Source organism: Danio rerio, chromosome 5 (genome assembly GCF_052040795.2).
Source record: "Danio rerio strain M-AB ecotype USA chromosome 5, GRCz13ab, whole genome shotgun sequence".
Taxonomy (NCBI): domain Eukaryota; kingdom Metazoa; phylum Chordata; class Actinopteri; order Cypriniformes; family Danionidae; genus Danio; species Danio rerio.
The window spans coordinates 6,053,787-6,069,640 of NC_141025.1; the positions used below are offsets into that span (position 1 = coordinate 6,053,787).

Sequence of the window (15,854 nt, forward strand, 5' to 3'; positions counted from 1 at the left end):
GTAACCTGGTTAACCCAATAATATCCAGCTGCAGGCCCGCAGAACCACACACGTTTTAGGCACACACAATCTAGGACACACAATCTAGGCAAACCATATATGGTAACTAACTCTTTAGCATTATTCCACCTATTGAATTTCACAAATATGGTTTCCCATTTCAGTCATTATTATTATTATTATATCGTAACGATCACTTTAACATCTCTGCAGTTTCTAAACTCAAAGTATGTATATAAAAATAATTGGTTAAAGACACTTATGACTTTATTTATGTGTCCATATACCCAAAGAAAACATTATAGACCGTCTAATTGTTGGATTAAGTGTAATAAACTAATTTAGGATCTTAATATTATCATACTTGGTTAAAATCACTTTGTTGTAAAATATAAAAAGCAAACAATAATATGTCACTTTAAAATAAATTATCCTACTATAGTTAATCATTTAAACAACATATATATATATATATATATATATATATATATATATATATATATATATATATATATATATATATATGTACTTATGAGTAATAGTTAATTTGTTACTATTTGTTTCCTATTACTGTATTATTAAATTACTACAGTATTAAATGTGGGAAATCATTAATTAAAAGGTTATTATAAAATTAAGCTGATAAACACTATTAAATAGCATTAGTAAAATATTAATATAGTTTTCTACATTTGTTACATGTAAAAAGATTTTTATCTTACATTATCATCCTACATTTTATCTTACATTTTATCCTACATTATCATATAATGTATTATTGCCTATATTAACTTGCTATTATTTCCTTCATCATAAATTAATCCATTTTATAAATTAAACCTGTCCAAATTAGATCATTCAGCAAGGCCAGCAAACGAGTATCTGCCATATTATTGTCAGATAATAATGACTGATCAGCTATGATGACTGATAGAAAACTGTTCACTCTATTATATTGAATGGCGATCGGAAACAATGCTCCCCATTCGGCCGTCTCAATCGCAATATTTATGAAATAAAGTAAAGTAAACACTATTGTTTATTGTGTACGATATTTATTAATCATATACTGTATATCAAAATATATCGATGACGATGTCCAAAAAGACGTTATAACTTTAACATCCTTCGTAACCAAATATGGTTTGCCTAGATTGTGTGTCCTAGATTGTTTGTGCCTAAAACGTGTGTGGTTCTGCGGGCCTGCAGCTGGATATATCTCGGTTAACGGTATGTTTCCTTAATATATACAGCGAATAACCGTAAATTGACTTTCCCAGAATTCCCTGCATAACACATTTTTTTATGCAGTTGTTTGACATTAATGTGGATCTTTTTAGTTGTTTCCCCATCAGTTGTGTACATTAGAGATTTATGTTACATCTAATGTTGATAAACAATGTTTATTTCATGACTTTAATTTTATGCGTGTCACCATACTGGTGTTTAGTAGCTGTGTGAATGACACTGAGCACCTTCTACATGCTGATTCTCTTTTCTGCTTGTGGGAAAAGTTGATTGTGATGAGCACTGGCTCATTATGTAACTTCCTCATCACCTGCATGTGGGTGTGCTAACGTGTCTAACTGTGTAACAAAAGATGTGTAGATGTTGGTCATTCAAAATACAAACATATTACCTCTATACATTAATAAAATACGGTAATTTACCGTAAAAATGAAAAATTACTTGTACGGTTTGTACCGTGTTTTTAACGGTAAAGTACTGGCAACCACAGCTGCCGGTTTTTACCGTAAATTTTTTACAGTGTACACTACCTGACAAAAGTCTTGTTGCCTTTCCAAGTTTTAGAAACAGCAAATAATAACTTCTAGTTGATCATTTGGTATCAGAAGTGGCTTATATGAAAAGTAAAGGCCTCTAGATTACACTTAATTGACCAATAAAATATGATCATGCCTTTATTATTTATGATTTCATTAGTACACTGTAAAAAATTTCCAGGTTTTCACAACAAGTTACTGTAATTTTTCACAGTAAATTACATTAGTATCCCTTCACAGTATTTAACTGAAAAATTCACAGTAATATGTTGTTTTCATAATTTTATTGTGAAATTACGGCAGGTAGCATGATTACAGCAAATTACTGTGAAAAGGGCTATATCTTTTGCACGTTAGTTATAGAAATTCAAACCTTTTTTAAACTCAACGTAGAAATTAATACAAATGAACTTTTAACAGATAATAACAGAATGTTATAGCCCCCAAAACGATTTGGTTACCAACATCTTTTTGATTGTACTGCACCTTTATTTAATTTTATACAGTTAACATAAAAATAGGAAATAATATTTAATGAACATAACTGTGTGCTTAGCCAAAACATAATAAACTGGAATAAAAAGTAATTAATTAATGAAACCAAAGACTGTTAAACAGCCAACAATTATTTCAATGTCAGGGTAAATGTCTGCTTTAGACGGTTTCATGAGTATTGGGCACCTGTCATCGCCTGGAGGTCACTAATCTCAGAATTAAATATATATATATATAATTTTTTTTTTTTATCTATATAAATAAACCACAGATTAGAGTTTTAAACAACTACATTCTAGCATGAAAAACAGTTAAAACTTCATTTTCGGACGCATATAGAGCCATCGAAGACGGGGCAATTGTCCCAATGTCTAGCCTGAAGACAGGCGCCTCTCGGCGGATACATGAGTAATGAGCGCCGTTACCGCCTGGAGGTCATAGATCTCCGCTACCGGCAAAACACACTTAAAATTACACACAATCTTTACTAACAGTCCACAGATTTGAGTTTTGAAGAACTACATTCTCGCATGAAAAAGTGTTAAAACTTTATTTCATTACATATTACAAGCAATATTTATAATATTATGTGCCTTCTCATCCACCATTACAGCTTGATGCAGCTTGGTGCGAAATGAATCCTGGGAGGAAAAAATAATAATTCTCAATACACTCCAAACGAACTTTATTCTTATTGTTAAAGTCAGAGATATGTAATATTTTGAATGGCGAAGAAAATAATTAACTTTATAATTCAATCAATATATTACTCTTGCACTGCTTCGGTTCAGGACTCGTGTGACATTGAATCAGATTCAGATATTTTATCAGACGTGTTCATGAGCTCGAAGTGATCAACAAGCAATTCGTGTACAAGCAGTACACGAACCAAGCAATATGATGAAATATTAATGAATTATATGTTTGCGTCTTACAATATTATACAAAACGGAATCGTTTTCAGGCGAATTCGACTCTTTACTGTTCACTTAAAGGAGCCGAATTCGACTCTTTACTGTTCACTTAAAGGAGCCGATTCATTGAACAGAACTGACTCGACTCGACCGCAAACAAGCGCCATCACCACAGACAACGCCGTCGTCTCTTCACCCAACGGATTCATCCTCGGTAAGTGTTAAAATATGACTTTTGTCCGTTAAATGATTGTTGTATGTATATTTCTGTATAGTGCATGTCATTTAACAGGAATTTACCGAGTACTTTAGTTGTACTCGCACGGACAGGGTTTAAGCGCGCCTTTTTTTTAAAGCAAGAAATTAACGACGCCAGATGGTGCTTGTAGTGTTTTCTGAGGTATTAGCATAACGTTAACGTTAGTTCCTGAAAAAAGAAAGGGAATTTTCTTTAATTAACTTCTTGTTAACTGCATTTTCTGTTTCAGTACAAGACTGAAGTAAAGTTAAAGGTGAAATGACTAACTGTTATAACGTTAAGGTAAGCTCTGACCTTCACTTAAGTTAACGTTACGGTTAGTGACCATCATGTATGTTAATTTTGTTCACTGTAACGTTAACGTTAAGTTAGTTAATTAAACTAAACTCATTATGAAGCAAGTCTTAACTGTTTTATTAAATGAGGCTTATAATACAATTCAGTTGTATTCTTTTAAACTAACACTAACACAGTACATATTGTATATTTCTCACTGGTGTTGATGCAGTGCTAACATTTACTAATGAGAACTAATTGTATATTGTCACTAACTGTAATTTTATTTTTTGGTGTTCAGGTGTACCTGATAATAGCTAATGTGTGAGGTGAGTGTAAATTCTGAGCACACAAATATAACCTAAATTCATTATCACAATCTAAACCTATATATATATATATAAACCTATATATATATATATATATATATATATATATAAACCTATATATATATATATATATATATATATATATATAGTGTGTGCGTGTGTTAGGTTGAGTCTTATTCTACTCTTATTATATTCATATTTTTTTGCAGCCACAGCCACTGATGTTGAAACACTGATGCTACCAATCAACCATCGCTTGATTATTAAAGGTAATGTTGATGCCAAAGGTAATGTCATTTTTATTAGATTTTTAAATGTCAGGTTTTTCACAGATTTGTTGTGAGCAGTTTCTTGTACAAACTCTTTTTCTTCTTTCAGAAGTTCCACCAGTACCTCCAGTAGTAGTAAATATTAGACAAAGATTTTTTTAAACTATAGTTTTTATTTTTATTAGCAATTTTACTGGGCATGTGTGTTTGTTTGCTTGGTTTTTAATAGGCAGAGCATGGAATGTCAACTTTGTTTCTACAAATAAATTTAATTATTCACAAACACCTCTAATTTAGTCTTTCTTTCCCCCTTTTAGTCTTATTCCTTGGAGGGTCGAGTGGTCATGGGACCTCACCTGGATTTCACAACTGACTTTGAATCTGGTCTGAAACTGATGTATGCTGAAGTTGCCTTTTGCACTCTGGAATTTAAGGTAATGTCTACAATAAATATTGTAACTGAGGGCTTGTTTTGGGGGGGGGTTAAACAAGGAATGTATAGGAGCACAAGTCATGACTCCCCTTGTCCCCTTGTTATAAAGGGCCGTGTTGCAGACACAAATTGTTTGTCTGTGCTGGAGACCAGAGGGGAAGCTATCTTTAAAAGGATGGGGCTCTTATACCATATGTGAAGTTACCTATTCAGGTGAGTGGATTACATACAAGTCATTGCAAATGCATAAATAGTGGGAAATTTTTACTGGGCAGCACAAATTAAGTGAAACTCAAAAAACGTTAAAAAATATTTGGAATATTTGCAAAAAACTTGATTGAAATGAATACAACTCAAGTGCTGTATCACTTCAATCAAGTTTTTTTTTGCAAAACTTTCCTAATATTTAAATCATGAAAAATTAGCTTGATGCAAGAAACATCCTGCTAGTATTCAAGAGCAAGTGCTGTGATGCATGTGTTAACTTTGCAATAAGTGTGAACCCAGCATTAGATTATAGTCTGTAAACAGAAGGTGTAAATCAAAAAGTTTTAAAATGCTCTGCCTAGGTCATTAAAACCACTATTTGTTGTTGGACTGTTCTTGATTGTGTGTTTGTGATGGAAATGTTTTTCAGATGTTTTGTTTAAATGATTGCAGTTTGACTGAGCTACAGTATTGTCAGCATGTTCAAACTGAGCTAACAGTAATTTTGCTCTGTAGTGCAGCAGTAGTGTCCCAGTAGTGCTGTATGAAGCTAACTGTTTGTCTGCCCTTTTGCTTATAGGTGCTTTTTGGGCACCAGTTTGGAGATGGGAGACAGACGAAGTCAAACAAGCAGAGAAGACACATCAACCAGCAAGTGTGTAAAATTATCAGGAAAATGATTGACCTTGAATAGACGACTGCCTAATTTAGCAAGAAGTTTTGTCTCTCTCTCTCATGTGTATATATATATATATATATATATATATATATATATAATGAGAGACAGAGAGAGCGCACTCTGAAGCACTGCTTTTTATATGTAAGCTACATATGATGTCAGATTTTTTTATGAATATGTTCTTATAGTATTTTTTGAGGCTTCACCTTCACCTTTTGAAAGTTTTCTGAAATGTTTACACAGATGTCATTAAGCTGTTAAATAAATCTGTAAAATGTATGTGTGTTTGTTTTTATTTTGATTTTAGAGTCTTCTCAGATCACCCAAAAATGAAGATTCTGTCGTCATTTACGCATCCTCAGGTTGTTTGGACACAAAGAGGAATATTTGATATTTTTATTCCTGTGTTTAACAAAAAAAACATTTTTAACAGAGCTGGAACAACCTGAGGGTGAGTAAATCAAGATAGAATTTTCATTTTTGTGTGACCTAAAATTGCTTTGAAATTTTACAGCACCAAACTGTTAAATTACAGTAATCCGGGATATAATTGTAACTTTACAGGTATTTAAACCGCAACCTACTGCTAAATCACAGTAATCGTTTTGCAAATTCACAGTAAAATATAGTTAATTCTACAAGATAATACTGTGAAATCACAGTAACAGACTTTATTATCTACTGTAAAGTTACAATATATGGTTGTAATTTCACAATAATTTAATGTGACAAAACCACAGTAAATTACTGTGAACTACCTCACAATAATTTACTGTGAATTTACATACAGTAATTTACTGTGAAAGTAATGCAATTATTAGCCAGTAATTTACTGTGAATTTAAGGTCAAATTTTTTACAGTGTAAGTAATGTTTGACTTTGCTTAGACAAAACTCGTCACTGAACAGAAATAATGTCCAGTATAGAATATAAAGTCCTGCTGCAGTGGAGACAGAATGAATATTGAGTCTGACTCCATCATGAGCTTGGAGGACTGCATCCATACATCTCTGCCATGACTCAAATCACTGATTAATAAAGTCATCTGGAATGGCAAAGAAAGTGTTCCTGCAGGACTCCCAGAGTTCATCAAGACTCTTTGGATTCATCTTCAATGCCTCCTCCTCCATCTTACCCAGACATGCTCAATAATGTTCATGTCTGGTGACTGGGCTGGCCAATCCTGGAGCACCTTTACCGTCTTTGCTTGCAGGAGCTTTGATGTGGAGGCTGAAGTATGAGGGGCGCTATCCTGCTGGAGAATTGTCCCTCTCCTGTGGTTTGTAATGTAATGGGCAGCAGTCATGACTGACTGAACCACCCACCCCCTTCCCTAAACCCAACTGATAGTGTTTTCAAAAGCAATCTAGAAAAAGAAAAGCCGTTGCATGATTTCACCACATTTTCAGCTTGTTGTTTAAATATGTACTTCATACATTTTACTACGGTTTAGTCCCTTTATTCATCATGGGTCGCCACAGTGGAATGAACCGCCAACTTATTCAGCATCTGATTTACACAGCGGATGCCCTTCCAGCTGCAACCCAGTACTGGAAAACATCCATACACACTCAATCACACACATACACTACGGCCAATTTAGTTTATTCAATTTACCTATAGCGCATGTGTTTAGACTGTGGGGGACACCGGAGCACACGGAGAACATGCAAACTCCACACACCGTGTCGCCCCTACTTATTTATTTTTTGTTTTTGTTTTATCTGGTTTCTGTAACTATTCTTAGCTAGACTTCAACCCTATTGTCAAGTCAACTTCGCTCCGCATCCCAAGTCTGAAGATATACATGGTGAACTACTGGGCAAACTGGTAACAGTGAAAAAGCAATCTATATGGAGGTAAGGTGTAGCGTGAAAAAGAAAAGAGGCCATCTGCGATGTCATACAGCTGCATAGCGTTCGTTTTTAAGACGAAATGCAGCCAAGCGTACGTCTGGCTACATAATTCCCACTCTCCAGAAATGTAGACAGGGGTACGTATCCACAATAAGCCTGTCCTGCATCTTATTCTAACACCACTATATGTTTAGTGGTCCCTTATTTATCAGGGGTCGCCACAGTGGAATGAACTGCCAGCTATTCCAGCATATGTTTTGCACAACGTGTGCCCTTTCAGCCGCAACCCATAAATGGGAAACACCCATACACCCTTGCATTCACACACATGCTCATACACTATGGCATATTTTGTTTACCCAATTCCCCTATAGCGCATGTGTTTGGACTGTGAGGGAAACCGAAGTACCCGGAGGAAACCCCCAGCGACACGAGAACATGCAAACTCCACACAGAAATGGATGTTTGCACAATAGTTCTCCTTTAATAGTTTTTCTCTGTTAACATGCATTGTTTTGGCTTGAATACTGCAATCGCACCATTATCCAACACGTCATCCGGAAGCACACAGACACAGCTCATTGACACCTTGCTAGAGAAGCATCTGTCAGTGTAAAACACACTATTGTCTGTATTAAACGTGAGCTTCAGTCAGACTATTGTGAGCTACATTGAAGAGCAGCATCCGTGCAGGTGTATTACGGGGGCACATTGTGCGTGAAATAAAGGAGCACTCACCTGTTTTCTCTTTGATTTCGCAGAGCACGCTGAAGAGAGCCGGCTTCATCCGGTGACAGTTCAGCCCGTGCTTTCTATTAAAGACAAGCAGAGGAATATTTGATCATTCACACATGCAGTTCAAATAGTGTTTCGAATTGACTCCTCAACTGTGCTGCTAAATTTGGCTACTTAACTGCTTCTCACAGTTTCATGTAGGTTCAGTGTTTCCATAAATATATACACTAGATATCGCATAGGGACCCTGAGCATGCATCAATAGCGCCGCCACATTGGTACAGTGCTCCCAGGACAAATGTCATTCAACCGCACTGGTCAAGACAGTGTTATTACGTGAAGATGCGGGACTTTAGCGCTGTCTACGGGTGTAGTAACGAGCAAACAAAGAAATCAAAGCACAAAGGCAGAACATTTCATAGGTAAGATTAAGTTTTTTTCTGTTTTTGTATGTTCTGAACTTTTGTGCTAAGTTATTAGTTATAAGTTATTGATGATAACAGTCACTTACTGCATTCACCATAAGGCAAAGCAGCTCCAACTTGTACTAAACACTCGGTTTATGCTAGTTTTGTTGAATAAAATCAACAAACAATGCAAAAGAAATATGACAACGAGATGCTGAGCTGCCAGAAACTTGTATTATTGTCGGCTAACGTTAGTGAAAGAGTCGTTCGGGGGATTCATTCACAAACGAATCGCTCCCTCCGTCAGTATGAGAAGTGAAAGCAGGAGAGGAGCTGTGTTTCAGGACATGATTAGATCAAATTTAACAGGGAGGGTGGATAGTACATTTCTGTACACACAAACACAAGCTTTTAGTCAGGAATGCCTGTGCGGTCACTGATCCATCAATGTAGAAAAGTGATGTAAAATTATAATTTTCGTAATTAGAAAAAAAATTACATACTAACATCCAGGAAATCTCCCGATCATAGATATATGTGTATATGTGTATATCTCTGCCTTTGGATGGCCACAGTCCTCCACTGTACCTTGGTCCCGCATTCATTTCAAAGGAGCGCTACCCTGTACCAAGATGGCGGCATTATTGACGCATTCAGTCCAATAAACAACAATTGGCCAGGCGACATCTAATGTATATATTTCTCTTTAGGGAGCAAATTATAATTTGTCATGTGCATTAGTGGCCTATATTGCTCTTTTATCGTTTAAAGGGCATAGAGCAGGGGTCACCAATCTCGGTCCTGGAGGGCCGGTGTCCCTGTAGGGTTTCGCTCCAACTTGCCTCAACACGCCTGCATGAATGTTTCAAGTATACCTAGTAAGATCTTGATTAGCTTGTTCAGGTGTGTTTGATTAGGGTTAAAGCTAAAATGTGCAGGACACCGGCCCTCCAGGAACAAGTTTGGCGACCCCTGCCATAGAGTTATAAGCAACTTTTTTCATACTCCTGTGAAATTTGAATTTTTTTCTAAATATTTTGCCAAGTGCTGTTTAAAATAGTGATTTACTGACACGTTCAACATAAAAGTTTTAATAACTAATTTATAATAACTAATTTTGTGCAGGGGTGACACAGTGGCGCAGTAGGTAGTGCTGTCACCTTGCAGCAAGAAGGTCGCTGGGTTGCTGGTTCGAACCTTGGCTCAGTTATCGTTTCTGTGTGGAGTTTGCATGTTCTCCCTGCGTACGCGTGTGTTTCGTCCGGGTGCTCCGGTTTCCCCCACAGTCCAAAGACATGTGGTACAGGTCAATTGGGTAGGCTAAATTGTGTGTGTGTATGTTTGTACGTGCTGGATAAGTTGGCGGTTCATTCTGCTGTGTTGACCCCGGATTAACAAAGGGACTAAGCCGACAAGAAAATGATGATGATAATTTTGTGCAGGTTCAGTGTGGTTATCTTAATTGTGTATATATACCTTTAAAAATGTTGCTACCACTCTAACTTGAATAGTCCTTCAAAACAATCCATAACCCAGTTAAACATTCTACCCTTAATTCCCATTTTATCCATTGCTATTAACAAACCCATGATCACCAGCATTCTAACCACCATGGATCGCTGAAGAACATTCACATTCACACAATCTACAATCCTGCCTCAAAATAAACTACATATCCTGTTATGCAACACACACATGCACCTGCTCCAAGTCACCATTGATTAATTATGAACATTTTTGTTTGTTATTGGTTTCGAAAGTAGGTGTGGCAAAATGACTCGACAGCGCTGTACCTATGCACATTTGACGGACTGGCCCCCATGCTACGATTCACGCACACAAGCAAAAATTGGCACACACCACAAACAAGCCAAAACCTACAAAAATGACTACAAAATATCAAACCCAACAGGAAGTCAGATATTTTTAACTTCCTCTGTTAAAAAAGTGGTGATTTTGCCATTTCCAAGCGTTGTACGCTAATGAAGCCTTCCTAAGGATTTTATTAAAAGTGGGTAGCACAATCGCCTCACAGCATGAAGGTCAGTGGTTCGAGCCCTGGCTGGGTCAGTTGGCATTTCTGTGTCGAGTTTGCATGTTCTCTCTGTGTTCACGTGGGTTTCCTCCGGGTGCTCCCGCTTCCCCCACAAGTCCAAAGACATTCGACATAGGTTAATTGGGTAGGCTAAAATTGACCTAAGTGTATGTGTGTAAATGAATGTGTATGGATGTTTCCCAGTGATGGGTTGCAGGTGGAAGGGCATCCACTGCGTAAAACATATGCTGGAGAAGTGTGGAGGTTCATTCCGCTGTGGCAACCCCAGATTAATAAATGGACTAAGCCAAAAGGAGAATGAATGAATGAATGAATGAATGAATGAATGAATGAATGAATGAATGAATGAAATAGTATGCATAGACAGAAGTGTACAGTGGAACTATCCTGTGTTCAGTTATTTTTTTCGCACTGACACCTATATTAGACTGCATGTAAATACGTGTTTCGTTGTTAAATAATAATGTAATTAATAGTATGCACTGACATACGTGTACAGTGAAAGTAGCATACACTCATCCCATGTTTGTTTATTTAAAAGTATATATGTTTATTTGACAAATTTAAGTGAATTGAACATAAAACAATTAAGTTGCCCCCTAATAAGCCTCGTGAATTGTGTTTCAGCTAATTTTAAATAGGATTTGAGTAAGGCATACAAACATATTTTTAAGTACTGATGTAATGATAATATAATAAATAGCATGCACTGACAGGTGAACAGTGAAACTACTGATCCTGTTTTCGTTTATTTAAAAGTATATATTTTTTACAAATTTAAGAGAATTGAACTTAAAACAATTAGGTTGTGTCCAAAAAAATAAAATAATAAATAAAAAATCTAAAATGGGTAGGGTTTGAGAGTGAGGCATACAAACGTATTTTTAAGCTGCATGTAAATACATTTTTTTGTTGTTACACAGCTACAAAAGTGTAGAGTGAAACTATCATATACTGATCCTGTGTTCATTTAAAAATATATATTTAAATGTCTTAAAATATATTTATTTAATATATCACACTAAGAAATACAGTTGAAGTCAGAATTATTAGCCCCCTTTGATTTTTTTTTTCTTTTTAAAAATTTCCTCAAATGATGTTTAACAGAGCAAGGGAATTTTCACAGTATGACTGATAATATTTTTTTCTTCTGGATAAAGTCTGATTTGTTTTATTTCGGCTAGAATAAAAGCAGTTTTTAATTTAAAAAAAAAACATTAAGGACAAAATTATTAGCCCCTTTAAGCTATATATTTTTTCGATAGTCTACAGAACAAACCATCATTATACAACAACTTGCCTAATTCCCCTAACCTGCCTAGTTACTCTAATTAACCTAGTTAAGCCTTTAAATGTCACTTTAAGCTGTATAGAAGTGTCTTGAAGAATATCTAGTCTGATATTATTTACTGTCATCATGGCAAAGATCAAATAAATCAGTTATTAGAAATGAGCAGCATTTAATAAAAAAAAAAAAAACATTTTAAGAAAGGAGAGCTGAGAACCAAAACAACAGAGATTGAATACCTTTATACCTTTTAATGAATCCAACTTGTTTAAAAGGATTGATTAGAAGCATGACATTTTGTCTAACAATTGCACTTCTGCCTGGTTAGGATGTTTGGGAGAAGGATATTGGTCTGACTAGGAAATTGTATGTGATAATATATACCCGAAATGTACCTCTCTTGGGATCCATCAGCTTAATTTTACATTTTTCAGTAGGATCTATCTTACACCAATACGTATTAAGAAAATGCATGCCAATGCCACAGACTTGTGTTTCAAATGTAAAAAAGATCAATCTACATTGATGCATTGTTTTGAGACTGTGACAAAACATTTATTAAATCTTAATGCGAACAATCTGTTTGAAAAAGATGCATTCCAGTCATTAATTGTCTTGGTATATTTAGCTAAAAAAATTATTTTGCTATTGGTCTGCATCACAGGCTCCATCTTTTAAAATGTGGATATCACAAATTGCTACATGGCTACCGTTAAAAAAACTTACCTATGACAAACATAAAAGATCTGACAGATTTTGCTCTATTTGGTCTCCCCTTTGGGAGTACATAAAAAAGCTTTCTTAAATAAACACAGGATCCTGGTCATTCATTGACAATTTTTGTTATAAGCTACACTTAAAGACTGCTCTAAAATGATGCGATTGTACTTTTATTTTTTAACCTATTTATTTATTTATTACATTAATTTCTTTATTACTTTCCACTCTCAAGACTGTACATTCTCTGTTACACGTTTATACATTTTGATGTTAATATTTTGTGAATGTAGACATACAATAAAATAAAATGTAAAAATTTTTTAATTTAAGGTCAATATTATTAGCCCCTTTAAGCTATATATTTTCTGATAGTCCACAGAACAAACCATCATTATACAATAACTTGCCTAATTACCCTAACCTGCCTAGTTAACCTAATTAACCTAGTTAAGCCTTTAAATGTCTCATTAAGCTGTATAGAAGTGTCTTGAAGAATATCTAGTCAAATATTATTTACTGTCATCATGACAAAGATAAAATAAATCAGTTATTAGAAATCAGTTAATAAAACTATTATGATTAGTAATGTGTTGAAAAAAAAAAATCTTCTCTCCGCTAAACAGAAATGTAGGTAAAAAATAAACAGGGGGGCGAATAATTCTGACTTCAACTGGTAGGGTTTGGAGCAAGGCATACAAACTTAATTTTGAGTAAATAAAAATTGTTGTTATACAATAATATAATAAATCGTTTGCACATGGACAGAGGTGTGCAGTAAAACTATCATATATCCTTTGTTTATTTATTTAAAACAACTATTTAAATGTCTTTTTCACACTGACACATGTAGGCTACTAAGCTGTGTGTAAATACGTTTTGGTTGTTACAACATAATTGTGCAGTAAAGGTTACATATCAACCCGTGTTCATTATTTATATTATATATATATATATATATATATATATATATATATATATATATATATATATATATATATATATATATATATATATATTAATTTTTTAATTTTTTTTTTTTTTTTTCAAATTTAAGTGAATTGACTATAAAACAATTAGGTTGTCCCCCCCCCCCCCAAAAAAACTCAAGAATTGTGTTGTTTTAGCTCATTTTATATAGGTATGATTTGACTAAGACATCCAATACAAATGTATTTTTGAGTGTATTAAATACTTTTGTTGTTGTTATATAATATAATAATACAATAAACAGTATGCACATGAAAAGTGGTTGCAAACAATTTACATGGGCTGAATGTAAACAAAACAAATTAAGTTGAACATTACTAAATTAAATTTTTTAAATTCAGCCCATATAATTAGTTTTCAACACTTACCTTAAACTATTAGTAGCTAAATCCAATCTAAATCCAATAAATCATTTTTTTTAGTGTTGTTATATAATAATATGGGGTAATAAATAGTATGCACATATGCACATAGACAGAAGTGAACGGTGGAACTATCATATATCCTGTGTTCAGTTATTTTGTTCATACTGATAAGTGTTTTGTTGTTAAATAATAATAATAAAAATTATATATATATATATATATATATATATATATATATATATATATATATATATATATATATATATATATATATATATTTTAACAAATTTAAGTTAACATAAAACAATTAGGTTGTCCCCCAAAAAGCCTCAAGAATTGTTGTTTCAGCTCATTAAAAATAGCTAGGATTTGAGTAAGCCACCCAAAGTGTACAACGTTTTTTGTTATTTAATAATAATAATAATAATAATAATAATAATAATAGTGTATAATAAATGGTATGCACATTTATTTAAGTTTGTAGTGAAACTAACTTTGCCTGCGCCTCGTCCAGGCTCTGGTCGGTGATGGTCATGATCTGCTGTAAAATGTCTCCGATGTCCTGCTGTTTTCCGTCATGAGGCGCCGGTAAGGACAGCGGGTGTCCGGCGAGGGTCACACCGCCCAGGGTCTGCATTAGATGCGTCTGATCCTCCATCTTACCGCGTATTAACGTGTTAAATCCACTCCAGACAGAGAGAGAGAAAGAGAGATTCACACGCTGTCCTGACTCCTGAATAGTTCAACGCAATCTAAATGATGGATGCGCGTAACAGTCCCGAGGGCGCGCAAATAAAAACACGCAAAAAAGTGCGATGTCCAGTATCAGAAGCAGTCTGTGTTTGTTCAGTTATTGTTCAGCATTTCCAATAGTTAATATTGCACGCTATTATTCCAGCTTACTCCAGTGTCCGCTTCTGCAAAACTTCAGGTAAATCCGCGTCTATTTGATTTCCATCTTCGGAAATGTGACTGAGATTCTCGTCGCGCTGCTGAATAACAACACGGACAGGTTGTTAAAGCAGATTTGTCTCCTCTGGGTGATGATGCACAATGTGATGCTGTGAGAATCTCCGAGTGGATTTTCCTGTGTGTGTCCTGAACAGCAGCAGCTCCTGAGGATGAGGATGATGAACAGTGTTGAACATCAGTGTGTGTGTGTGTGTGTGTGTGTGTGTAGACTCCGCCCACCGCCGCTACTAAAAGACAGACCTTACATACTTGAAGAATTATTCGCACTCCTGTGATTTTCTTTGTCAACTATTTCCCAAATGATGTTTAACAGAATCAGGAATTTTTTACAGTATTTCCTGTAATATTTTTTTTCTTCTGGAGAAAGTCTTACTTGCTTTATTTTCGCTTGAATAAAAGCAGCTTTTAAATCATTTTAAGGTCAATATTATTAGCCCCCTTAAGCAATTTTTGTTTTTGATTGTCAACAGAACAAACCATCGTCATACAGTGACTTGCCTAATTATCATAACTTAAACCTACTTAACCTAGTTAAGCCTTTAAATGTCATTTTAAGCTGAATATTTGTATCTTAAAAACACTCAAAAAATATGTCATTATAGCAAAATAAAATAAGTCCGTTATTAGAAATGAGTTATTAAAACTATTATGTTTAGAAATGTGTAAAAAAAAATCTTTTCTCTGTTATACATACAGTGCTGAGCATATATGAGTACCCCCCTCATCTCTCTTTTAAATTATTATTTTCAATACGATGCTTTATAAATATATATTTGTGCATATACATTAGATTAGTTAGCAATGAAGCCAGATCTGGAGCTAA

General features: G+C 34.6%; 1 protein-coding gene and 1 long non-coding RNA gene across 14 annotated transcripts in view; one reads left to right on the forward strand and one right to left on the reverse strand.

Annotated features, from left to right (window-relative positions):
• The window catches only part of pbx3a (pre-B-cell leukemia homeobox 3a), a 108,526-nt gene extending 93,372 nt beyond the window's left edge, over positions 1–15,154 (reverse strand). For all 13 annotated transcript variants that reach the window (XR_015490782.1, XR_015490778.1, XR_015490777.1 and 10 more), the window contains exons 1-2: positions 14,554–15,154; positions 8,240–8,313 (exon numbers count right to left, since the gene is read on the reverse strand). Coding sequence is in view for 2 of the 13 variants with exons in the window: in XM_087253233.1 (XP_087109359.1) it covers positions 8,240–8,313; positions 14,554–14,717 (238 nt within the window). In the remaining 11 variants the exon portion in view is untranslated. The remainder of the gene's footprint in view (positions 1–8,239; positions 8,314–14,553) is intronic.
• LOC147843817 (uncharacterized) lies at positions 3,332–5,924 on the forward strand. The gene is made up of 7 exons (XR_015490835.1): positions 3,332–3,407; positions 3,682–3,734; positions 4,030–4,057; positions 4,267–4,326; positions 4,644–4,760; positions 4,869–4,972; positions 5,547–5,924. It is a non-coding gene; the product is annotated as an uncharacterized LOC147843817 (long non-coding RNA).
• Positions 15,155–15,854: the final 700 nt, after the last annotated feature.